Here is a 27054-nt window from a genome sequence, read left to right on the forward strand (position 1 = left end):
TTTTGTGCCGTTAGCTGGGTTCACGTAGGAGCCCCTCATTAGCTCTGTCTCTGCAGGAGCCTGCTGGGACCTCATTAGGCATTTCAATTAGTGAACAGCCGGTGTTGCTGAGGGAGAGGGGTGTTTAATCAAGATGGCTGCAATTAGCCATTGGAGTGGAGGTGGCAGAAGTAACCTTAATGCCAAAGCTGGAGAAAACAACCAGCAGCCTCACACATGCTACCCCGCTCACCAGGGGTTAGAACAAGCTCTCCAACAACTCTCTGCAGGCTCTTAATGAGACACTGGCCAGCTCCCAGAGCTGGGCTCTACAGCAAATGCCTGGTCAGTGAGGAAGGGCAGTAAAACGCAGCAAAGCCCTATGGCCCAGATCCTCAAAGGTATTTAGGCCCCTCACTGCCTTTGAAATCAGTGGGAGCTGGGTGCCTAAATACCTTGAGGATTTGGGCCTACATGCTTTTCAGCTAGTCAAGCCAAGGCAGCTGCAATGGGTGGAAGTGAATGTCTTGCAAGCTGTGTGTTTTGGTAGCATAGCCCCCATGTGTATTTAGTGGTAATTGTTGTGTGCTTTCACAGATAAATATGATGGGCTGGATTTTCATCTGGGCCTCAGCTCGACCTCCATATTTGCAGACTCACTTACACCCGTGGTAAACATGAGGTGCAAATCCCCCTACTTGGAGCTGGGGTCCTCAAACGTTTTCATAGCATAGAGCATGTTTTTATACTGGGATTGTCACAACCCCCTCCCTTCCCATTCTCCATCACCCAGCTGCCAATTCCTAGGGTTAGACATCTGGTTTTCGACCGGAACGCCCGGTTGAAAAGGGACCCTGGTGGCGCCGTTAAAAGTCCAGTCGGTGGTGCAGCGGGGACCTGGGGATAAGGCAGGCTCCCTGCCTGCCCTAGCTCCGTGTGGCTCCCGGAAGTGGCCGCCAGGTCCCTGCAGCCCCTAGACGCAAGGGCGGCCAGGGAGGCTCCATGTGCTTCCCCTGCCCGAGTGCTGGCTAAGCAGCTCCTATTGGCCAGGAACTGCGACCAATGGGAGCTGCGGGGGTGGCACCTGCAGGCATGAGTGCAGCGTGCGGAGCCTCCCTGGCCGCCCTTGCATCTAGGGGCTGCAGGGACCTGGCAGCCATGGTAAGCACCGCAGGGACCCCACACCCTGAACCCTCTCCTGCACCCCAACCCCCTGCCCCAGCCCGGAGTCCCTTCCCGCAGACCGCAGGGCAGGGGTCTTTGGTTTTGTGCCATTAGAAAGTTGGCAACCCTACCAGTTGCCCTCCCATTCTTAATGGCACAGACCACAGCTACTCCCATCAGCCATCTCCCCCTCCTGTTCACAATCCCATACATCTCCATGGCACTATAGCGATTGCTTACGTGGAAAATTAATATCAGCGATGTATTTAATACTTTTAAAACATCTCTTAATATTAATAGGAATAGTTGTTAATACCTAGCTCTAATATAGCACTTTTCATTAGTAGCTCAAAGTGCTATATGGGGAAACTGAGGCACTGGGAGGGACAATGACTTGCCCAAGACACCCAGCAGGCCAGAACTGAGATTAGAACCCAAATCTTGTCAGTCCTGTGCTCAATCCGCTAGGCCACACAATTTAATAGTTAGCAATGAGAAGTCAGCACCATGTGATCAGCCAGCTCGAGACTCACAGTTGAGACCACCAGTTTCACCTTGCTGACTAAAGGGAAGGACCACACTCCACATTTAGCCACCTAAGCAAGGGACCCTGCTGCCAGAGGTACTGTGCACTCAGAACACCGAGTGAATTGAACAGAAGTTGTGGGTGCTTATCTCTGAAAGTCGGCCTATTGCTGAGTGGCCTAAATGTGGATTTGAATGTACCCAGAGCTGGGTCCTGGCGTTGAGTAACATCTTTCTGGCAGAATCTCTGCCTCTGTTAAAGGACAATGTTGCAACCTGTTGGGAAGGGGCTCTCTTGCTGGGTAGCTGCATCGCTGTCTCTGGTGAGGTCGTCGTGCTGGAGGCAACTGGAAACTCGGTTCCCAGGCTGCAACACGAGTTTTTTGTGCTGTGAGGCTCCCTGAATCTCACCTGAGAAATGCATTCAGCTTGGTTTCCCTGGGAGCGCCGCCCCCTGGGCTGCAAACTGCCTGGAGGGCCAGAAACAAAGGGCAGTATTAGGGTGCTCTCCTTTAACAAAACCCAAAGGCTTGAAATGCAGGGAATTTACTCTTCAGCTTTCCCCACCAGCCTTCTCTCTGTTATATGCTGCCAGCCCAGCTGTACATTGACATGCACCAGGAGGGGCTCAGGATGGATTGTGGGTAGATGCTTATATCGTGGACTCCTTGTCGGAATTTCTCAGCAGCTGGCTCACAGTTGACTACCGGATGCAGGGCCCCTCCCAGCCACCAGCGTGCTCTGCCTCCTTTTGCGGCTCCCTGAATGCTGGACATGTGGCGCATGAGGGTTGCGTGCTGTGCCTCGCGGCTTTTGCATTCCCGGCTCACTGGGCCATATGGGACTTCTGTGCCAGCAGAAGCACTGGGGCAATGCCATCATATCATAGCCCCCAGCAAGGATGCTGCCCAGAACCCGTTTCCTACTTGAGATGTTCTTGCGTTAGCCGTATCTAACACCGTCCCACCCCTGTCCCCATGGTTCTGAATTTCTTACTGCAGGAAAGGTCTGTGTCAGAACTCACTCAGGGAAGCAGGGACTGACCGCCAAAACCCCAGACCCATTGGGGCAGAGACCAAGTAGGGAATTTCTGGAAAATCCTGGCAACTCAAAGATAAGGAGTTTCAATGCAAAGCTGCTTTGCCAGTGTAAAGGTGACCTGCCAAAGACTTATAGAAATTGGGCTAGTCCAGCTTCCTTCCGCTCACTTGGTGGCTGCTGATGGTCCTTCCTCACTACCTCCTCCCAGGTGCTTGGGAGCACTTTCCTCCACTCAGAATTTCACCTACCACCTTCCAAGGGATGACTCCCAAATCGTCTTCCCCACTATTCCCCAGACACCCATTCTCTCTGCTTCCCTCAGCCTAACCCTGGCCATACCTGACCACCTCATCCTTTCTCCTGACCTCCTTCCCTTCCCTTTCGTATCACTGCTGCCACTCCACTTGAGTGACTCCCCATCTTTCTGTTGGGACATCTGGGCTTTTGCCACATCCTACACATCTCCCTTTACAACATCTTTAAATGGCTGCCCCTTCGCCCCAGCCTGGAATCTCCTGCCTGGATCCCTGCAGCTGCCTCTTCTCCCGTATCCTGGCTACTTCCCCCTCCACTCTATTCAAAACGCTGTGGCCAAAAATCTTCCTTCGCCATCACTCTGACTCAGTTGCACATCCACTTCCTCACAAATGGTTGCCCTGGCTTCCTTCCTGTTTCTACATCGCATTCAGCCTCCTTGTTTTCTCTGTCAAGTCTCTCCATGGCTCTGGCCCTGCTGACACACCAGCCTTTGCTTCTACATACGTCCCTCATGCTCATACCTCAGTCTTGGCCCGAGTTTTTCAGCTCATTGCTCCCTGGGGATTCCTTATCTCTCTTGCAACTCCGCACCTTTTTCCACCCCGTTATGCTCTTAAGTGCACCAAGCAACCATGTTACCGTAAGGTAAGGTGGACGCTTTAGATGGTGACACAAGAAATCGGAAATGGCAACACCACCCCAAGCCTGATTTAAGGACCGGGAGGAATTGCTCCTTTGGTGCTACATAACAGAGGAGGAATCTGCTTTTCAGAGTTTGTAGGCAGATCAGAATCTATTTTAGGGTTTCATCCTGCCACCCAGCATCACGGGATTTGGGTGCCTTTCACATAAAGTCAATAGCAACAGTGAAGTCCCTAGTGGATTTCATAGTCTTTGGCACTTCTTCTCCCTTTCACAGTTAAAATTCTGTTGGGGAAGGGTTTTTAATTGGGGGCATTTCTCTAGATTTTACTTTACTTTTTATTTTTGTGTAGGTTGAGGTTTAGGGGCAGAAGTGTGTGTGTGTGTGTTGGCGGGGGGGGTCAGTCTTAAGCTAGAAATATTTTTCTGAACAGAAAGGTTCTGCAGCATCTTCTAAGACGCTCAGACTTTGGCTTCATCTGATCACCTCTCAGAGTTAGTTCTGTAGCTGGGTCCCTTGACCCAGCATACTCTGTCTCCTGCATGATCAGGACCGATGGGGCCCAAGAATGAGTTATTGCCTCACTGAGAGACAAACGACTTGCTACAGCAGCACAGTGCTGATTTCCCAGCCCAACTAATTCAGCAACGAGTACACCATTTAAATTATTATATTGAATTATTCAAATTACTCCCCAGCAGAATTAGTGCAGCTACTCCCTCGCGACTGTCTGAGTTCTGCCTGGGCAGTCCCCATCTGCAACCTTAAAACCAGCTAGGCAGCGGCATCCCCACTCCTGATACCATCTCTGCCGAGGGTCCCTCAGGGGGCTTATGCCCCACTAGCAATCATCCCCTTTATTGCCTCCCTCTGTCTGTATCCATGTAAACATACCGTGTCCCCTCTTTGTTTAACCAAGCAGCTTCTGTAACCCTGAAAAAAAAAATCAGGAGCGGGTTCACCGGGATGGTTCTTATTTGATCCAAAGCCAAGGTTGTGCATTCCGTCAGCCGGTCATTTACCTAACACCACATCGCAAACAGGGAAGGGTTCGGCCGCTGCCTCTTTCGAACATGCTTGGTAGAAATTAGAGCTGTCCAGGGAAATGGCCTGCATAGGCCACTCAGAGTTCTGGTTTGGAGTCTGGGGAGCATCCCAGTGTTGGCTAGAGTTGGTCAAAAAGTTCCCCTCCCCACCCCTGTGGAAAATTTAGATTTTTTTGGCAGAAATTTGATTTTTTTTTTAATTGTAAATACCATTGCAGTGCCCCATGGGAGGTGTAGTTCAGGTGCGTCATCAGCCCATTGTCCTCTATATTCTGGGCTCCCTGGTTGGACTACATTGCCCATGATGCACTACACCCTTAAAGAGGCGCATCAGTGCACCATGGGAGAGGGGAGGGTCCTAGACCATGCTGAATCCTGGGAGATGTAGTCCAGCCAGGGAGTCTGGCCCTCAAAGGAGAATGGAGACACCCAAGCTACAGCTCCCAAGAGGAACCACAGCGACACTTCCAAATATTTCGAGGTTTGTTTCCCCCCCCCGCCTGAAAAATTGAAGGTTTCCCTGGGAAATCGCAAAAAAATGTTGAAAAGTGGAAGTTTATTCAAAACCCAATTTTTCCTCAAAAGTCAGTTGTGGCAGAAAACTTTCAACCAACTCCATTGCTGGCTTCAGACTGTAGGCTGCACAGATAAGTAGACATTCAGCTTTAAAAAATTCGTGTCTGAACAGAGCAGTCCAACAATGAAAGTTTCCTTCCCTCCTCTCCAGTAGAATGTGAAGCAAAGTGAGCTGCCCTGGGCTGGAGAGGATTTGGCCCGAAGGCTAGTTTACCAGTTGCTTCTCTTGTCGCAGGGTATGATCCAAATCTAACCTAGCTCAGGAGGGCTGCAGAAATACCCGAACAGATGTTCCTTTTCCGTATGGGAAAATGCAGAGTAAAACAAAGAAATATTCTCCTGCTGAAGTCCAACATCTGTTTGAAGCTGTCTGGCTTGGGTTCAGACTTTAATTATTCTGACAGGTCTCTTCATGCCTTTAATTTCCCATGAAATCTAATTCAAGAAGCTATTTGTCTGCAGACTGCTCCTCGTGTTGTGAAGAGTACGGGTGCACGTGACCCAGACGTGCCTTGCTGAAAATGAGCTGCTCGGGACAGCTTTAAAAAAAAAAAAAAAGAAAAGCGATGTTTTTTCCTTTTCCAAAATTTTGCCCGTGTTCGTCACAAAGTGCATTTTTAGCAACACTGTAATCCTCACTTCTGGAGCTCACAACTGTGCAATCCACTAGCAGGATGTCATCAATTAAGGCATTATGGTCACGCCAGACCTCAGGGGCATTGGCCCTGTGAAGGAATTTCTGTCCCTTCTCAGCCGTTAAAGTTGTTCTTTGAAAGCAAGGGAGAACCTTTAAATGAATTGTTAGCTGTTTTGGGACGGAAATGCTTATCAGTTTCAAGGCCAGATTCAGGCACTGTGGGGCTCCCAGGTGAACAATGACATGGCCCAGCCCCAGCCTGAAGCAGTGCCAGCAGATGGGCCCTCCTCCCTGAGAGATCAGAGGGGCACAGTGCTTAGCCCAGCAGCTGGCTTATCCGCTTTAGGGGGCTACGCCATGCAGGTTCCTCTGCTGGGGTGAGGTATAGAGTTAACCCCCTGTTGGGATGTGCTAAACTGGAGTGACTCATGCTTTGGCTTCAGACCTAGAGCACAAAGCAGAACATGGACCTGACTTTTAATGGGATTATGCTCTTGTTACCTGCCTTGGTAGGGATATACACGAATCAAGGAATTGCCACCAGCACCAGGCATTTGGTGAAGCCCTTTGGAGCTTTAATATCTGTGCAGAGTGATCCCTTTATTATTTATATTGCCGTAGCACCTCAGAACCCCAGTCGTGACCCAGGAACCCATTATGCTAGGCACAGTACAAGCACAGATGATCCCTGTCCCCAAGAGTGCTCTTGGTCTATGGAGACTCTCCTATTTTTGGTGGCTTGGTCTGGTAGGGATATGTAAATAGGAGTCTTCAAGGTCAAGAGCCACAGATCAGTCTTGGCTTAGAGAAGCCAATAGCGTCATAGGGGGCGTACTTGTCTCAAACAAGATCCCAGGAATTTGGACTCGGTCTTCCCTTTTTCTTAAGGATGAGGAAAAAAGACCTGGACCCCTCTGCCTGCAGAGAGACTTCTACAGCACCCAAGTGCTGAAGAGAAGCTACCCCTTCCTCTGCAGCTTCTTGGGAGAAGGGATTTCCCAAAGGGGATGGGGAAAGGCATGATTCATCCTGTCAAAATAAAGACGACAAACCAACCCAGAACCCTGAGAGTAAGGAAGCACGTGTGACAGGTACGATGAGTGAGGAACGGAGCTGAGTGAAAGTCAAGATTTCCACCCTACAGGAAAATAAATATTTCCACATTTGTTCATCCTGAATCGGGATGAAAAATCAAAATACCATTTTTTTTTTAATGCAACAAATTCTGGAAAACTTCAAAATATTTGGTTTTCAGACACTTTGACATTACACTGCACTCATCAATGGGGTTGCAATACCTCATGGGAGTTGTAGTTTGGCTGCTTCAGACTATGTTGTTCACTATGGACCAGGCTCCTTGGCTGGACTACATCTCCCATGGTGCACCACACAGCTGTCACAGGGGAAACTGCAGTGCATCATGGGAGATGTACTCTGGCCAAGGACCTCAGCCCAGAGACACAAGACACCCAAACTACAAATCCCATGAAGCACCATTGCAGTTCAGGCTGTTGCAGTTTAATGTTGAATCAACACAATATGGAGAATTGAAATATTTTGGCAACGTAGACATTTTCCCACAAAGTTTTGGATTTTGAGGAAACTGCATTTTCCACTAAAAATCATTGACAGAAAATTCTCAGCCCACTCTAATGTTAGGTTAATGTCAAGAAGTGAATGAGAACTTGCTATTCACTAGCTAGTTTAACATGCACTGGGAGACAATGGCTCATCTCTGCACCTATCACGCACTTACCATAATGAGTTTTTTTTGTTTGGTCTTCATTTTGGAAAGAATGGTGGGAGTTTATGGTTTAAATCTAAAGCCTAATTTATCCCAATTTGTGCAGCGAGATGCCCCTTGTAAAACAGACAGGCTGCAACCACAATCGAGCTAATATTGTTCTTGGGGCCTTGATTTTTACATTGCCTGGCTTTCTGTGATTTTAATTAGGCAAATGCATTGTATTAAAGTAACAATAGGATTTTAGTGTGTGTGCCTGATGGGGCATGCTGGGCAGGTTAAACACCTAGGCAGACAGACTGGATGCTGGATTCTGTTCTGCAATTAATTTAAATATTGGTTTGTGTTTGTTTTTTCCTTGGGGCAGGGACATTTTCTTCTCCCCTCCGCAAGTCTTGGAAAAGAGCAGCACCTGGAATGACAGGGCTACCAAATGGCTCAGTCCTGCTGCCCTAGGAATGGAAACTGGCAGCCTTGCTGAGCAGGGGTGAGTCAGGCTATTTTCTACATATGACTATTTGCCCAACTGCTGCTGAGAGGGGAGACCATGTAGTGACCAGAGTGCTCCATTCCCAGAGCTGTTGGCACTACCAGAGAAAAATCTAGGGAAGGTGTGCCCCTAATTCCCAGGTGTTTGGAGCATTACTGCCTGCAGATGCCTCCTTCCTAATCAGTGTCTTCACAGCTGGATTCTTCCTTCCTCAATCTCTGCCAGGCTCTAGAGCAATGCAAGCTTAGTAGGGTTCTTGTGTGGAGAACCCCATCCTAACAGGGTTTAAAGCAGCTGGAGATTGGGATGTAACTCGAGCCCCTAAAATGCCCCCTCTCTGCCAGATAACGAGACACGGTATATGCTGGGGTGGCAAAGAGCTCCTGAGGATGGAGAAACTGAATCTCTCAGAACGTATTTAGTGCACCTTGAGATTCAGATAACCCCCTCTTCCACTCCACCCCCTCGCCCGCCTTTCCAGGACAGGTGCTGTTCCGTGTTACTGGCCCAAGGAGGTGAGAGGGGCAGTGCCCCAAGGGAAGAAATGCTGGCTGAGGGGGATGTTTCTCTGGGGAAGGCTCCACATTGAACACGCTCACACAGCAAGTTGCAGCTGCAGTTTTATTTCCTTTTGTAAAAACATGATTAGAGGGGGAAATTTCCCCATAGACTTAACCCCCTCCGCTCCCCGCCCCCCACCAAATAATCAGGGGAGGAAATGGGGCAGATTGTGCTGGCATTGTCCTGGCAAGTCACACTCCCTCCAGGCTGGGGGCAGGAGTCTTGGCCCTCTCCAGGTTGGGGGATGTAGGCTTCCTTTGAGGGGGAGCTGGCCCTTTTCTGGGGCAGGGGTCCAGCGTTTCTATTTTGTTTCTGGGACTGAGGCTCGCCGGGAATGGCTGTTAATGGGACAGCCTGGCTGGCTGGCATATGCTGCCCGGGTGGGGCACCGCTCAGATTTAGCGACACCCACCCTGCAAATACCGCAGAGAGAGGCTCCAACTTTACAAGTCCACATGGCTGAGACAAAGGCAGGAACAAACCGCTCAGCCTTGGCTCGCGTGGGATATTTGTTGTTCTTGGTTTTTGTTTGTTTTTAATAAAAACGGTCTTTAGATCGACTACTGGAAACAGCTCCGAGCATAAAGCACCTTCCTCCAGAGTCCACTTACAAGAGTTCAGAAAGGGTCAAATATTGACCAATAATGGTTTGGCTGCTTTTGAATCTCGATTGTGGCTTCAGCAATGTACAGCAGGGATGGCTGGGGAGGGCGGCTCCTCCTTAGTCAGCTGGCTTGGTGACCAGGGAGAGCGGCTGGGCCTGCAGCACTGCCAGGGCAGCCTGCGGGGAAGGAAGGGCAGCCGGGAAGGAAGGCTGCGAGGTCAAGAGAGCCGTGTGGGTCATTGTGGCAAACGGAATGGGTCTGGAGAGAAGAGGCGACGGGCTGCTAAGGCTGGAGGAGGAGACGGCAGCCTTACTGGACAGAAAAGCAGCTGAATGGAGAGACAGCTGGGCCCTGGCTTCCGGTTTGGTGGTGAGCGAGAGGGGCTGAGCTTGTTCAGAGTGGGTGGCAGCTGGGGCAGCGGGCGATGCCAAGGCTGTTGATGGGGTGGCAGGCGAATCCAACATGCTGCCATGGGAGGAAGCAGGACTATCACAGGGTTTCTCAATGGGCAGGTACTGCACACATGGCTTTTTACTCTTGGAGGCCAGAGAGCCTGTAAGGGGCAGAAAAGACACTGGTAAGCCACACTTCAAAGACACACTCAGCTGGTCCCCAGGGCCTGGGGTTAGGTTTAGTGGATTTGCCCAGGCCTGGAAAACAGAAGGCACAAATCCCATCTGCGGCTGGAACCAGATTCATTAACAGACTGTTATTGCTCGGGGCAATGCTAATTCAATAGCCTGCTCTTATCAGCCTCAACCTTACATGCACAACCCAGGTCCATCTTCACTGCAGGGTTCACTGGGGTGAGCGGCACCTGGGTCTGAGCAGCTGCTCTGCAAAGCCCTGCCCAAGTTAAGTGGCCCCTCACTGGGGCAGCACTCCCCTGGGGGTGTTGCTAGAACACTTGGGGACGCAGCCCTGGTTCTTTGTGCTGTGGTCAGCTGAGCAGCTCTGTGATTCTTTCCCAGTGAATTGCAGAATGTGTCTGTTCTTCTGGGCACGGGGAAGGCGTTGAAGGACTATCAGCACTAGTGATTTAGCCTGTGTCCTCACTATAAAGTAGGTGGGCTACCAGCCCGAGTGAAAGCCTCACTCAGGCTTAACCCCAAGCCCCAGATGAGCCAGCTAGCCCAGGTTGGAAGCACCACCATGCTTGAGTGAGAGGGTTATGTGGGGATGGGAACAGCTGCATTGAGGCCAGACCTTAAGGTACTTACAACTTGCAGGGAGTCTGAGCAGGCCAATGGGGCAAAGAGCAACCTACAACTACCAACATTTAGTAACGGGGTCAAAGCGGAGGGCAAGGGACCCATGGGAATGTAACTGTGGCTGTATTACTTCATACGGTGTGCCCCCGTGGTGCTTCCGAAGTGTCTAAATGCCCTAGGCTCCTGGATCCCATGGAATTTCAGGGCCACTGACGCTCCTTAGTCAATCAGGTGCTTTTTAAAATCATGTTTACTTTCCTGGGCTACAATTTTCCAACTTGATGAGGCAGCTAAAGCTGACAGGGACAGTTGGTGAATTCTCTACTGGCCCTATGGCCTTTACTCCCCTCCATATCAGACCAAAGAAGGGGAGCAGGCTGTACTTACTCTCTGTGTCCTGGATCTGCTGCTGGGGCTGTTTCTCTCGCTTTCTCTTCTTCTTTTTCCCCTGGAAAAGACCATCCCACTTGCAGCTTTTGTCATTGACCATCAGTAACCGCCCAACCCCCTCCACCATGATCCCCGAGAACTCGTGGGGCTCAGGATAAGGACAGGACACCAGGTGGAACAGCCCCCAGGGTCTGAGCACCGACCAAGCAGTGCAAGAAGCAGCAGGAGTCAGTGATGTTGGGGGAGGAGGTGACAGTAAATCAGCCGTCAAGAGAACTGAGAATTCACACCTTTATACCCCCCACTCATTTCTCACCCCCCTGGGGTGTTCTTTAGACTGTAAGCTCTCTGGGGAAGGACCTGTCGTGTCTTATACCTCTAGTGCAGCAGGGCTCAGCCGGGTTGGCACTACTGTTAACAGACAATGGGGAACAAGACCCTTCTCTGGAGAAGGGGGCATGAGGCCGTACTGCACTTCTGCATTACCCTGGGGCTTCTCACAGCCACTGACGGGGGCCCTTGGAACTCTGAGCCAGGTTCAACCCCAGAAGAGCAGCTTGGTGAGGCTGCTAAATCGGACAGGGACAGTTCCTTTAGAAGCCCCAGTGTTCAGGAGACCTGCCCTTTATACTTGCTGTTTATTCTGTATGTACGACTCTGCCCCACAGTACAGTACTAGCTCGACTGCCATGGTTCCCCTTCTGCCTCCTGCTGACCTCAGTCACGTGGCTGGCGAAGGCAGAGGGAGGGCGACCAAAGCAGGTTCACGGGCAGGACCCAATGAACGGCCCCTGGGGGCCAGTTCTGCCCACTCCAAGGGAACAAGAATGGGGCCTGCTCTTCTATTAAGTCTGGCTTTAGCATTCGCAGGCCCCCAGTTAAAGGCAGGTCACAGGATCCCAACCGTGGACACTAGCAGACCCATTAGGTGCCATCCAGCACATCCGCTCGGGGCCAGGGCAAGAGTATCACTTACAGCACGTTTTCTGGGGCTGCGTCCTGTCCTAATGCTGCACAGTCCCTAACGTCGCACCTCCCCACCCTAGAAGGTCCTCCCCGATCTGGCACCCAGGGCCAGCTCAAACAATTGAACCTGCCTGTTCCTGGCTCTGGAGAATCAGAGAGCGGATGCCTCACACGCAGTTGCACGTGTAAGGATGTCCGATTTCATTTCAATCTCTGTGCACGAGACAGCAGCACCTCCCCGCTAACCCCACCAGGAGTGTGTCATCGGTGTGCAGCCCTTCTAATGCCAGGGCCCCGCTCCGGGCAGCGTGTTCCACCCCTCCATTAAGGCATTTCCCATTTTCTCCTTAGTGGTCCCCTCTTCTGTGCTGGATGGTTATTGTCCATTTTCTCCCCTGCCTCGATTCCTATTAGCACTCTGTAGGTCTGTGAACAGCTCTCACCTGGAAAGAAACGCCTTGATTTCCAGAAGCCTGATTCTGCCACGACCCAGCCCTATGCCAGGTGTGCTGCCTTTGTATGAACTTCGACATCCGTTAGCAGGGCGTTGCGAAACAGAGGCACTATACCAAGGGCAGCTGCCTCCAGATGGGGTTAAGCAACATCCAGGCGTGGCTCCCCCCAGACATCCAATAACCACCCTGAGACTGGCTAAGGGCGCGGCAGTGACTACTTCCCTAGGTCCCTCACCGCAGTGGCTCCAAGTTTCCCATCTCTATTCGTAGACCCTGGAGGCCAGATCCTGATTACAGCTTCATACAGAGACTGATAAGGCCAGGAAGGACCATTATGACCATCTAGCCTGACCTCCTGCACAGCGCAGTCCACAGACTGTCACCCAGCGACACCTGCACTGGACGGGATAATTCAGTGTGTTGATCTCCCTTCCCTCCAGCAGTTATGTGAGGTGGCAACTTACGTAGTTATCCCGCGCAGACCAAGTGGGATAGAGCTGTGAATGAAGCTGTCGCTCCTTCCGGGCTAGCTCGTAGTACTTGGCTTGTTCCTCACGTGACAGCGAATGCCACTAGGAAGGAGAAAAGGAAAGCCAGAGCTGAGACTCGTGGGGGGTTACCCCCCACCCTCCGACGAAGGGCTGAATCTCACCAGTCTGGGTCCCTTGCCCAAAGCCCAGGTCCCAAAGGTGAGGAAGAGGTCGTTCTCCTCACCAGCTCCTCTGAACTGTGGCAGCAGGACAGTGAAGCTGCTGGGTCAGTGTTCTGCACCTCTCAGGAGCAGCAGCCCAGGACCGGGGCTCAGTGTGTAACTCAGAGCAGCCTTAGGGGTGCTCTAACTGATGGCAGCCACCCACAGCCCAGAGTAGCTGGAGCACAAGGTGTACTGGCTACATCCTAGCCTGGCTGGGATGATTTAATTGGGGATGGGTCCTGCTTTTGAGCAGGGGGTTGGACTAGATGACCTCCTGAGGTCCCTTCCAACCCTGATATTCTAGGATTCTATGATTCTAGGGCTGCCCCCAGGCTGACAGTGCAGCCTACAGTCAGCTCTGTGGGATTTACAGGGAAGAGGTGCCCAAGCTCCTTGTTTCAGTGCTGCTCCCAACCAGGATCCCCAGTCCCTCCAGCTGGTGAGCTGAGAAAACCTGTTCCACTCTGTCTCGATGGCTGGGATTGCTCTAGGCGGATCTCTGATCAGAGTCTTCCAGGACTCTCACCAGCCATAGTGCCAGATTTTCCACAGTGTTTAGGTGACAGGGGATCTCCCAGGATGCTCCCCAGTTCCCAGGCTGGCCTGGCTGCAGATAGCAGCTGAGTGCTCTGCACTACATGGGGGGATGCCAGTAAGAGAATCTGGCTAGGTGGACAATTGCAGAGAGCCAACAGTGACCCCCTATTGTGGGTCCCACTTACCCCCTTCACGTGTTGCTTTTCCTGCTACGCTCCCAGCCCCTCAGACTCAGAGGGGATGTGCAAGCGCATATATAAAACGCCTTGGGGGAAGCAGATGGGAACCTGAGTCCAAGGGGGTTGGCTAATGAGCCCAAGGCCCTGTCTACGTTAAAGGGATCTGAAGGGGTGCAGTTCTCCTGATGCAACCCCTAGTGCAGACACGCTGCAGAGGTCCAAAACAGGCCCTCCTCCCACAGCCCCCGGCCAGTCAGAAGGAGCAAGGCTGCTCGACCCAGGTGCCACACACCGACACTAGGGGACTGCACTGGCATAACAATTTGGATGTGTTTGCCCCCTGCACCGATTTCTGCAGTGTAGACAGGATCTGGATTCACCTCTGAATTGGGCCCATGGAGTCTAGGGAATGGGGAAGAAAGGACAGAGGAGAAGGCGCCTTTACCCTTCGTCCCAGGATCTGGTTGATGGCCGCGCTCTCCTTCAGCGTACACTCTGCCACCACCTTGGCCCTCATCTCCTTCATGTACAACATGAACGCATTGAGCGGCTTCTTTATGTGGGGCTTTTTCTCCTCCTCCTTCTTCACACTGCCGGGGGATTTCCTGGAACCATCACACGGGCCAGTCAACACCTGCAGCGCCCACTGTTGCCGCACTGCAGAAGAGCTTCCCCTTGCTGCACGGCGTGCAGTTGTGTCTCTTTGTAATGCCCGCCAGACACCTAGCGCTCTGGGGGGACATCTTCTTATTGGAGAAGGTGAATGCAGACCCCTCCCCCCACCAACCCCTCTCCAGACAATGTCACCCTCTGGTTTTATTCTTCAAGGTGGATTTCACACCACAGGTAAGATGGAGAGGAGAGAGCGGGGCTGCTTATCGGGAGTGAAAACACAAGGCACATCCCAGGGGATGGCTAGGATCACAAGGCTGGCAATGAATTCATATGGAACATCTGCTTCCAGGAAAGTCTAGTGAACAAGCCTTTCTTGTTCCCGTCACCACAGAGCTTGCCTTGCCGAGCTAATGTGTTAAAACAGATGTATAGATTACAAGGGAAGGAGGACCCTCCGTGATCATCTACTCTGACCTCCTGCATAGCAAAGGCCATAGGACTGCCCTGAATTAATTCCTGTTTGAACTAAAGCAGATCTTTTAGAAAAACCCTCACATTAGTTAACAGGTGAGTTCTAGCATGACCCCTAAGTCCTTCTCGTGGTCATTGTTTTCCAGGATACAATCCCCCAGCCCATACGTGTGACCTGCATTCTTTGTTCCTAGAAGTGTGACCTTGCTATTTCAAAACACATGTTGCTTGGCTGCACCCAGCTCACCAAGAGATCTAGACCACTCAGGACAGCCAGGCTGGGCTGTACAGATCCCTATCCCATTTGCCACTTGTCCCATCCAGCTGGTGCTGCGCTGCTCAATTACTTACAAATTCCCTCCGGGGCTCATGCTGGCCTGCGTGGGCTCCTGTTTGACGATGGGCGAGACGATGGTGGGGTGTGGGATTCCCGAAGGGTGGAGGCCATGAGCGGGAGGCGGGACCATGTGGGGGGAAAACCGACTGGACATCAGACTGCAGCATGGAAATAGAAAAGCAGGACGCAGACGTTACAAATAAAGGCAACAGCCCCAGCCACACAGTGTGAATCTCTCCCTGTACCCAGCTCCTCACACCCCACCCACAGGTACATGCCCTCCCCTGGGGACTCCTCAACATCCTACCCCTCTTCCTGCCCCGTGGCAGATAACTCAACGTTGACAGATGCTGGTGAGAAATGAGCCCAAATAAGACACAGTTAATGCTGGTAGTGTGGAAGGGCTGGTGAGGATTAAATTAGCCTCCTACAATTTAGGGGCCTGGGTCCCTGCCAGATTCTGAGGGCACCCCAGTAGGATGAAGGTGGTTTTTGGGTGCAGAACTGTGCCACGCTTACCCAGCCCAAGCCTGGATTATTGTAATGCACTCTCCATTGGAAACATGCCGTTGCTTCAGTGCAGAGCACAGGCTCTCCCACTGACAACACACACACTCCTGGGAGCTACCTGGGGGGATTTTCATCTTTAAACCCCTAAATGGTTCAGGATCCACGAACTGAAGATTTGCCTCTCCTCACAAACCATCCTGCCACAGCTACTATCAGGAGCTGGAAGGAATCCAAGGCATGTGACTACAGAGGGCATGGTGGAGCCCAGGAAAGCACCATTTATGTTTTCCCAATTTGACCCTGCCCAAGCTGGCAGATGTGGAGTAAGAGCCTCTCTGCCAACGTTTTGCCCTGGGCTACAGCCTTGAAGCTTGCTTCTGCCAGCTTGCTTCTGTAATAGCGGGGAGCAGTTTGCCCCACCCAGGGCAGAGTCGCCCAGATTCCACCGTCTGGGATGATGTGGTATTGTTCTGTTCTGTCTAGGTTCTGGTACTGCCCTCATCCCCACGTAACTGCACAACTCCCCATCGCATGCAGGTGTTGTGAAAAAGGCAAATATCGTTGTCGGATGTATTAGCAGGAGTATGGTATAGAAGACACAGGATGTCATCCTTCTGCTCTACTTGGCATTTGTAAGGCCTCATCTGGAGCACTAGGCCCTGTTTTCGGCCCTGCACTTTAAGAAAGACGTGGACAAATTGGAGAGAGACCAGCGGAGAACAACAAAACGTGTAAGTGATTTAGAAAACCACATTGATGAGGAAAGCTTGAAAGAATTGTGCATGTTTAGCCTAGAGAAGAGAAGGCCCCGGGGGTGGGGGACGTGGTAACAGGACAAGTAGTAATTGCCTTCGTTAGCAGCAAGGGAGATTTACGTTCAATCTTAGGAAAAGGTTTCCAACTACAAGGGGAGTTAGGCTCTGAAACAAGTTACCAAGGGAGGCTGTAGAATCCCTGTCACTGGAAGTTTTTAACAACAGGTTGGACAAACACCTGTCAGGGATGGAGGCTGGGTTTACTTGGTCTGCCTCAGCATGAGAGGAACTCTTGAGGTCCCTTCCAGTCCTACATTTCTATGATTGATCAACACGGCTAACATGTGTCATGTGAGGCTTGTGCATCCATGATCCAGCTTCTATGACACAGCAAATAAAGGATTTCCTGCTCCAGGACTGGTCAGAAATGCTAACCCTCATCAGGCCTCCTAGCAATTGCTTGGAGTGACACTAGCAGTGCCCAAAGGCCCTCTGCCTTTGCCTTGGAATTGCAAGTGCATTGAATAACTCATGAAATGGACAGGGACTGGACACAGGACTGTAGGGCTGTCCAGCTTCTCAAACAAGGTAACAAACAAGCCCCCGAAACACTGAGCGAGCAGACTGATTCCGTCGGTCACCGTCCCCTACTCTGGTTCCAGCTCTGTCACAGAGATGTGGACAGAACCCTATGAATTCTCAGCCTGTGGCAAAAGCTGTTGCTGTTTTCCTCATGACCACAGGAAGGTGGACAGGGAAATCAACCCTTCTTTGTGGACATGGAGCAGCCACTCACCTGATCCCTAAACACATTGAGATGCTGCACATGAGCCCAAAGTCTTGTCTAGCCCAAAGTTTCTCGAGCTCCTAGCTTGAATAGGGGCCAAAGAAAGAACCAACCTTTTTGGTACTGAGTAAAAGGACTAAGAACCAGATGAAGGGAGGAAGGATAGCTCAGTGGTTTGAGCATTGGCCTGCTAAATCCAGGCTTGTGAGGGCCATTTAGGGATCTGGGGCAAAAATAGGGGATTGGTCCTGCTTTGAGCAGGGGATTGGACTAGATGAACTCCTGAGGTCCCTTCCAACCCTGATATTCTATGATCTGTGATCCCATGGGGGGATGTAGGCCTCCCCATATTTAAACTCTTAGGGACGGGATTTTTCGAAGGGCCTAAGTGACACCGACAATCCCACTATAGAGAGAGCAGACTGTTTGAAATGCAGCATCACATCCAAGACGGATGATGGTATGGGAGCAACTAAAAGTTCTGACACAAGGTAAGGTAAGGGCAAGGAGCCAACAGTGCTGTGTGTGTCTAGGATAAAGTAAGGACAGCTGGCAAGCATCTTCCAGTATGTAACATGGATCCAGCAATTTCTTCGTCTTGTTGTGGTGCTTCAGAGAAGGTCTGCAATGCTCAGGAGTTGGGGTGGGCAGACCTCTCTTGGTGCTCTGGGATGGGGAGTGAAGGCCTCATTCATAAGGAGAATGCAAAGGTCTCTCTCCCACTTCTCCCAAATCCCAGGTTGGCAAAAAGGGAAGGTAGTGCTCCCCCTCAAGGAATGGCCTTCAGCTAGTCATGCAGGATATAAATCGTGCTGGTCTTGTGTGCAGAGAGGCACATCTCAACCCCAACTAGTTGTAGGCTTCAGCCACAATGGCTCGAACCACAACAAGTCTGGAAAACACGTATTCACGGTTATTTTTCCCACTGAAAACCCCCACTGAAGCTGCTAAGAAGAAATACTGAGAAGTTTCATCCTGAGAACCTCCAACATGACATCCTTCGACAGGCAGAGGAAAGAGCAGAGATGCAACCCCTCCCACAGGTAATGGCTTTCAGTGGTTCTAAGGTGCACATGGGAGTGCCCCTGGCTTCCAAGTGGAGACAAATTCACATGACCCATCTCTGGGGCCTGCAGGAGCCACTGGACAGGGGCCTTCCCCATTCAGCTTGTGGGCCACAGGGATTCAAGCTGTTTAGTTGTTAGGCAGAACTTCGCCTGTTTTCCCTTGGCTCTTCTTTGTTCTTCTGCGCTCATGTCACAGACCTTCCCGTTTTCTCAGCACAAATGTTCTTCCAGGGAGACCCCCTATAACCATAACCCCTGCCTCTACAGGGAAGGGGGTTTGTCTGCTTGGCACTGGGGGTCTTAAGCTTTTGCACTCTCTTGTTCTAATCCCGATTGAACCCTACCCCTGCCAACATCCCTTCCGCTCTGATGTGTACTCACCTGGACATTGAGGCATTCATAGCTAGGGCAGGGTATGGGTGTCTGAATCCCCCGGGAGGAATGGAGTACACTGGCTGTCCTTGCCTAAAATGGATGAGCAAAGAAAAACAAAAAGTCCTTACTAGAAGCACAAAAGGAAGAAAAACCATCACGCATAGGGAAGCCACAATAACCAGTTTCCCTCTGATTATGTTCTGAAGGTGCCCGTCACAGCTCTGTACTTCAGGCTGACGTTTGTACTTAAAGCAGGAGTCCCCTTCTTTGTTAGGTGTGCCAAATACAGCATAGAATCATTGAATCATAGAATATCAGGGTTGGAAGGGACCCCAGAAGGTCATCTAGTCCAACCCCCTGCTCGAAGCAGGACCAATTCCCAGTTAAATCATCCCAGCCAGGGCTTTGTCAAGCCTGACCTTAAAAACCTCTAAGGAAGGAGATTCCACCACCTCCCTAGGTAACGCATTCCAGTGTTTCACCACCCTCATAGTGAAAAAGTTTTTCCTAATATCCAATCTAAACCTCCCGCACTGCAACTTGAGACCATTACTCCTCGTTCTGTCATCTGCTACCATTGAGAACAGTCTAGAGCCATCCTCTTTGGAACCCCCTTTCAGGCAGTTGAAAGCAGCTATCAAATCCCCCCTCATTCTTCTCTTCTGCAGACTAAACAATCCCAGCTCCCTCAGCCTCTCCTCATAAGTCATGTGTTCCAGTCCCCTAATCATTTTTGTTGCCCAAGACCCCTGCATAAAATGTCCTGCACAAAATTAAAGCACTTACTCTTTGAACACAGAATATGTTTTCTGAGAATTTACAAGTAAATCCATTAATTTTTTGAGTTCAAGACAACTTTAAAATGGGTCTTTTAAGAACTGAAGGTCCCTTAGTCCTTTTTGAGTATCTCTTGAATTATCTTCACAATAAAACAACACAAGACTCTTCAAACCTCCCGCACAGTTAAAACTCACTGAAATCTTGTTTAGGGTTTGTGATCATTTTTTGCCATGATTCTCCACAATGGAAAGTTTCTTTTTCAGCAGAGGCTGAAGAATAACGTTCTACTTCATTCCACAAAGAACTGGTCTTTTGCAAAATGCTATCCCTCTCTTAGTGTTCTCAATGGGACCGAGACAAAAGGCTGCCCCCGCTCTGAAAATGCCTTTCTCCAAATGGCAACCATCTCACATTGTTCCTATGGGACCAAGGCCACAGACTGCCCTTAGCAAGGATGACTCCTGCCTCTAGCCACCTGCTCATTTCCTCCTCCTGACACCCACAACAAAGGGGTTCTACTTTCTCCCCAAAGACATGATGGCTTCACTCCTACTGGCAACACTGGGAAGTGGTGGCCATTTCTAAAAGAGGGCATCTTAACTGAGGGCAGCATGGGTCCTTGATGCCGCTGGATGTGGCCATTTCAAAAGGAAGTAATTCTTCAAGTGTGTGTGTGGGGGGAGAAGAAACAGTTCTGTTCCTTCCCAGGTGCTCTGGTGATGCAAAGCTGCCGTAAAGCCAGCTTACCTGGCCTATATGCCCAGGCTGCTTTGTGCTGCTCCAGAACAGCCTAAGGTAGCAACAGCATGTCCGAGACTCTTCCCCTGGAAGTTTACTTCCATATCGGGAAGGCTGATGCTGTACATCTTCAAATCATTCGAACTGTCACATGGAAATGTTATTTTGGGTTCCTGGTTCGGGTTCAGGGATGTAATTTTTAATAAGTTAGGAGGGAGTCACGGTTAAGCGTATCTGCTATTAGCAATTCACGGTAAAATACATTACAGGGCTGTTGTAATTAACACAAAAACAAGCACTCTAAACACCCCAAAAGTCCAATGTAAGGCTAAATTTAACAGAAAACCAAACATTTTACGGTATAGAAATGCACAGGGCTCCCACACAACCGTATTCCGCCCTGTAGGACACAATAAGGAAGAAGAAAAAAAATCTAGTGTGTCTTTTAATATCAATTTAACCCAATACGGAATCGCAGATACTAAAATGCATCATCACGGAGGTTACAGGAGGCAATATAGAAGAAGGAGGGTTAAAATGTATTTAAAAAAGCAGAGCACTGAAGGTATAAAGATCAAATACTAGAAATTCTGTAAGTAAATCAGAAGCATTTACTTTACAAAAAGCCTATAAGAGGACCGGTGGATTTGCCAGATCATCAGGGTTTCAAAAGCACAATTAAGGAAGATAAGGGCATTGCTGAGAAGCTAAATGACTGTTTTGTGTCAAAGTTGGAGATACCCCCATCCTGGTCCCGTTCTTGCCTGGTAATAAGGATGAGGTGCTATTAGTGACTAAGGTGGCAGAAGCAGAGGTGCTGGAATAAACTGATAGTTTAAGAAGCATTAAGTCACCAGACCCAGATGGTCCATGCGAGAGTTCTGAAGGAGTTCAAGTAAGAAGTGAATGAGCTGCTAGCAAAGATAAGCAATCTCTCATTAAAAGCAGCTACTGTACCAGAGGATTGGAAGGCTGTAAATGTTATACCTACATTGTAAAAAGGTTCTACGGGTGATCTGGGGAATAACAGACCTGTCGGCCATACAGCTGTACCTGGTAAATTTGTTGAAAGAATAATTAAAAACAGAACAATAAAATGTGGAAGAGCGTGATATGCTAGGGTCTAACCAACATGGCTTCTCTGAGAGAAAATTGTGTCTCACTATTTTGTTGTAATTCTCTAAATGTGTCGATGAAGGAGGGGATAAAGGGGAAGACGACATTTCTTTAGACTTTTTGAAAAGGGCTTTGACAAAGTCTCTCAAGAGGCTACTACAGAAGCTAAATTGACATGGATCAAAAACTAGCAGGAGAAATAGTAGGAATAAGTGGACCAAAAAAAGATGAAAAGCTGGGGCCACAAGGCCCTGTATCAGGGCCAGTTTTGTTTAATGTATTTATTAATGGTCAGGAAAAGGGGGTGAACAGTGAGGGGGTAAAATCTGTAGATGACAAAGTTATTCGGTTTGGTTAAATCCAGACAGGACTGTGAGGAGCTTCAGATTGAGGTGACTGGGCAACAAGATGGCAGATTATGTTCAGTATTGATAAATGCAAAGTAATACTCATTGAAAGGCAACACTTTAATACACCGTACAGAGTTCTGTATCAACTCAGAAAAGGACCCTGGGTCTCGGTGTGTGTAACGCAATGGAGAGCTCTGCTCCAGGTGCAGCTGCAGTCACGCAAGTAACCAGGGTGTTAGGGCTGCACAGGGAACGGGATGGAGAATACTATAAAGCCATTACAGAAACTAATGGGATCTGGATCCTGTGTGCAGCACTGGGCACCCCATCTAAGAAAGGAAGTTGCAGAACTAGAGGGGTTCAGAGAAGGGTGAGGAGAAAAATTAAGGGCTTGGGAAAACCTCTCCTACAAAGAGAGAGAGAGAAATTATTGGTTTCAGAGTAGCAGCCGTGTTAGTCTGTATTCGCAAAAAGAAAAAGGAGGACTAGTGGCAATTTAGAGACTAACCAATTTATTTGAGCATAAGCTTTCGTGAGCTGCAGCTCACTTCATCAGATGCACATCCGATGAAGTGAGCTGTAGCTCACGAAAGCTTATGCTCAAATAAATTGGTTAGTCGCTAAGAAATTATTGGAGTTGTTTCCCTTAGAAGGGAGATGAATAAGAGGGGACAGGATAAAACCATATAAAATCATGACTGATCTAGAAGGGAGACTGGCAGCAACTGTCCTTCCAACCTCATAATGTAAGAGCCAGGGGACAGTTCAATAAAACAGAAAGGTGGACAATTTAGAACTGATAAAAGGGAATACTTTTCCCACATGCGATTAGCCTGTGGAACTCATTACCATGGGAAGTCTTCAAGGCCAAGAATTTAGCAAGACAGAAAACAGGATTGGGCATATAAATGAGTAACAAGAGAAACCAGCGTTAGAATAATTAATTATACAAATATCTTGGGAGGGACAGTAATCTTAGGCTTCAGTTTTAACCCATTCTTTAACAATTAGGGACTACTGTAGGGTCTCATGCACCTTCCTGTAATGCATCTGGTGCTGGTCACAGTTACAGACAAGATGCCGGACTAGATGGACCACAAGGCTGATCCAGTTTGGCAACAGCTTTGTATAAAAATATTGCTCGAGCATGCAGGGATGTAATCAGGGAGGACAAAGCACAATTGGAGTTGCAGCTAGCAAGGGATGTGAAGAACAACAAGAAGGATTTCTACAGGTATGTTGGCAACAAGAAGGTGGTCAGGGAAAGTGTGGGCCCCTTACAGAATAGAGGAGGCAACCTAGTGACAGATGATGTGGAAAAAGCTGAAGTACTCAATGCTTTTTTTGCCTCCATCTTCACAGACAAGGTCAGCTCCCAGACTGCTGCACTGGGCAGCACAGCATGGGGAGAATGTGAGCAGCCCTCAGTGGTGAAAGAACAGGTTAAGGACTATTTAGAAAACCTGGACATGCACAAGTCCATGGGTCTGGATCTAATGCATCCGAGGGTGCTGAGGGAGTTGGCGGATGTGATTGCACAGCCATTGGCCATTATCTTTGAAAACTCGTGGTGATCGGGGGAGGTCCCAGATGATTGGAAAAAGGCAAATATAGCGCCCATCTTTAAAAAAGGGAAGACGGAGAATCCAGGGAACTACAGGCCAGTCAGCCTCACCTCAGTCCCTGGAAAAATCATGGAGCAGGTCCTCAAGGAATCCATTTTGAAGCACTTGGAGGAGAGGAAGGTGATCAGGAACAGTCAACATGGATTCACCAAGGGAAAGTCATGCCTGACCAACTTGATTGCCTTCTATGATGAGATAACTGGCTTCGTGGAAATGGGGAAAGTGGTGGACATGATGTATCTTAACTTTAGCAAAGCTTTTGACACGGTCTCCCACAGTATTCTTACCAGCAAGTTAAAAAACTATAGACTGGATGAATGGACTAAAAAGTGGGCAGAAAGCTGGCTAGATCGTTGGGCTCAATGAGTAGTGATCAACAGATCGATGTCTAGTTGGCAGCCAGTATCAAGCAGATTGCCCTGGGGTGGTTCCTGGGGCCCATTTTGTTCAGCATCTTCCTAAACGATCTGGATGATGGGATGGATTGCACCCTCAGCAATTTCGCAGATGACACTAAGTTGGGAGGAGAGGTAGATACACTGGAAGGTAGGGATAGGGTCCAGAGCGCCCTAGACAAATGGGAGGATTGGACCAAAAGAAATCTGATGAGGTTCAACAAGAACAAGTGAAGAGTCCTGCACTTAGGACGGAAGAATCCCATGCACCGCTACAGGCTGGGGATAGACTGGCTAAGCAGTAGTTCTGTAGAAAAGGACCTAGGGATTACAGTGGATGAGAAGCTGGATATGAGTCAGCGGTGTGCCCTTGTTGCCAAGAAGGCTAATGGCATATTGGGCTGCATTAGTAGGTACACTGGCAGCAGACTGAGGGAAGTGATTATTCCCCTCTATTTGGTACTGGTGAGACCACATCTGGAGAACTGCGTCCAGTTTTGGACCTCCCACTACAGAAGGGATGTGGACAAACTGGAGCGAGTCCAGCAGAGGGCAACAAAAATAATTAGGGGGCTGGGGCACATGACTTATGAGGAGAGGCTGAGGGAACTGGGATTGTTTAGTCTGCAAAAGAGAAAAGTGAGGGGGGATTTGATAGCCTTCAATTACCTGAAAGGGAGATCCAAAGAGGATGGAGCTCTGCTGTTCTCAGTGGTGGCAGATGACAGAACAAGGAGTAATGGTCTCCAGTTACAGTGGGGGAGGTCTAGGTTGGATATTAGGAAACACTGTTTCACTAGGAGGGTGGTGAAGCACTGGAATGCGTTACCTAGGGAGGTGGTGGAATCTCCTTCCTTTGAGGTTTTTAAGGTCAGGCTTGACAAAGCCCTGGCTGGGATGATTTAGTTGGGGACTGGTCCTGCTTTGAGCAGGGGGTTGGACTAGATGACCTCCTGAGGTCGCTTCCAACCCTGATATTCTATGATTCTATCACATGGTGTACTTCAGGGCAGAGTTAAGGTTGTTTGAATATCCTATCTGCATTTCCAGACCTTAACATGCTCGGATTTCTTTTAAGATAAAGTTGGTATTTCCTGGGTTTCTCATGCTGGTTTGGGGACTACCCACAAGAGCCCTGTAAGGTATTTGATCCTAAATGACTCAGGTACTCTCCACAGGAACTATAAGTTAACATAGTTTTTGTCTGTAATATTTAAAAAAAAAAAAAAAAATCATGATTGTGGAGGTGAGGGGGAACTCAGCGGACGCTCGAAGTGTGTGGAACCTCGTCCAACCCATGGCAGGCCCAGGGAACAACAGCATGGAGCTGGGAAGGGTCCAGCTTTAGCAGCAATTCCAATTCAGTCAGCTGGCAAGGTGCAGAATTCTATGCTCGCAGAGGGAAATCTGACACTGTAGGTGACAAGCAGGAGGAGCGAGGAAGGGAAAGGTTGATCCTTACTGTGGTACCAGCCAGCCCAGTGCATGAGGGATTTGGCCAACAGCGCCAGGAGACAGCGGGTAATAAGGAGACAGTTCTGAAGGGTGAGGTGGTCGTGGAATTCCTAAGGTGGGGGAGAAGAAAAAAGCAGGCATTAAATCACCGTAATGGCATCCCGGGGTCACAGCTGTCAGGCTAGGAGGCTCGCACTCTTGCACTACCTCCCCAGGACCTTGTCCCTACGTTCAGTGCTCTATAAATGGGTGTGCATGTTCCCACCATGGCACGATATTTCTTCCTGGCTAGTCCTGGTAATCTGAGCTGTTATTTCCTGGCAATCTACTCAACACGGGGAGATGTTCTTCCCAAAGGGGCCTTCCAGGCAGGATGGCTGAGCACTGAGCTCACTGCAGAAGGAGGAAAGACCACCCCCTTATACATGCATAACAACCTTTAATGCTGCCCAACCAGGACCTGAGACTCAAAGCTACTACGCACTTTGCCCTCCCTCCCCGCACTGCCTGCCTTGTGCTGGTTATCAGGGGCCAGGGAAAGCCGTGGGCATGGGAAGTACATCGGTTCAGAGGGTGTGAGCTCTCCGTTACCGCAGAACTTGCTGATTTCTACACAAACAAGAAGCCCCACGGCCACAGCCAGGGCTTTACAAGCCCTGCCCTGGACAAGATGCAGAATCAGGCTCCTCCTGGGTGTGAAGGAAGCAGGGAGGGTGCAGTACCCCACAATGGGCAAGCAAGCCCGATGTGTGGGCGAGATGGCAGCAGGGAAAATCCTACTGCTCTGGTTTTGCAGCCGTCAGAGGAGAGGGCACTTGTGGGTACTCCCACATCTGAAACGTACTGCCGCTCTTCTGGTAAAGAGACAAAGGACCATCACTTGTCCACAGAGAGTGCTTTGAGCTGAACGGCATATCCCCTTTGTACTGTCACCAGGAAACAGACCAGATGTTCTCCAAAGAGAACGGATAAGGGTCTGATGGTAAAAACCGTCCCAGGCTGTCGGCTCCCTGTCTGACGCTAGCTGTGTGTTTTGGCCAACATCCTGCAGGTGGTTGGCCTGCATACTGCTGCTCCAACTCAACTCCTTCATTGGGTGCGTTTCCTGACAGGGTGAGGAGAAGCAGAGGAAAGCTGGGCGTGGAAGCATGTGTACCACTTCCAGTAGAAAGGCTGTGTCAGGCCAAGCAATCTAGCCGTGGAACCGCCGAATTAACAGCTGGTCCCTCAAATGGCAGGTCAAACACCTTCATGTGCACATTGGCTGATGAAGGCTGCCCATGCTGTGTCCAGTGAGGCATGGGCAGCCTTCCGGGAATGACATGACTAGGCTGGATCCTCTCTGAATGGGAAGTGCTTGACCCAGAAATAAACACTTGTGCCAGGATGGCTTGGTGACTTGCGATCTTCATGGCTAACCCAGCCAACAGGTACATCCCCTACCACGTATGTCAAGCTTCTCTGCGTCCTCAGGCAAGCTGGGTCTCGCATCTCCCACGGCCCACTGCTGCTTTAACGTCAGCAGAGCCAGGACCACAGATCCCTTTTGTGTAGCTTGTGGGATTTGGTGGGCTTCCCTTTAAAATCTGATCCAGCAGAAGCTCACTGGGGACGATCGTCCCTGAGTCAGACAGTTAGTACCAGGTGGCATTGCAAGAGTTAGGAAAGGCAAAAAGCCTCTGCAGCGAAGTCTCAAATCTGGAAGGGAAACCGCTCAAACATTTCTATGGTCCTTGCTCGTATCCTAAAGTACTCTGCCCCATCTGTCCCTGTGTCTGACCGACTCACTCTGGGAACCGCCTTACATGCCAGCTTCTGTGCCCCGACAGCTCACCCGTCTTTGGGTCGATCTCTGGCGAGAGGTGGGAAGGAGGCGAGCCGGGGGAGAAGTGGTCGCTGCTGTACGTGATGAGTGGGGTCAGCGGGTGCATGTGATGTGCGTGCTGCACCACGGGTACTTTGTTCGACTGCAAGAGA

General features: G+C 49.9%; 1 protein-coding gene across 2 annotated transcripts in view; it reads right to left on the reverse strand.

Annotated features, from left to right (window-relative positions):
* Positions 1–8717: 8717 nt before the first annotated feature.
* TCF7L1 (transcription factor 7 like 1) overlaps positions 8718–27054 on the reverse strand; it is a 103855-nt gene continuing 85518 nt past the window's right edge. For both annotated transcript variants that reach the window (XM_073324979.1, XM_073324978.1), the window contains 8 exons: positions 26912–27044; positions 25085–25187; positions 18625–18708; positions 15139–15282; positions 14147–14306; positions 12756–12863; positions 10868–10928; positions 8718–9822 (listed from right to left, as the gene is read on the reverse strand). In XM_073324979.1, the coding sequence (XP_073181080.1) occupies positions 9386–9822; positions 10868–10928; positions 12756–12863; positions 14147–14306; positions 15139–15282; positions 18625–18708; positions 25085–25187; positions 26912–27044 (1230 nt within the window). In that variant the 3' untranslated portion in view covers positions 8718–9385. The remainder of the gene's footprint in view (positions 9823–10867; positions 10929–12755; positions 12864–14146; positions 14307–15138; positions 15283–18624; positions 18709–25084; positions 25188–26911; positions 27045–27054) is intronic.

This window comes from Lepidochelys kempii, chromosome 26, assembly GCF_965140285.1.
Source record: "Lepidochelys kempii isolate rLepKem1 chromosome 26, rLepKem1.hap1, whole genome shotgun sequence".
NCBI classification, from domain to species: Eukaryota; Metazoa; Chordata; order Testudines; family Cheloniidae; genus Lepidochelys; species Lepidochelys kempii.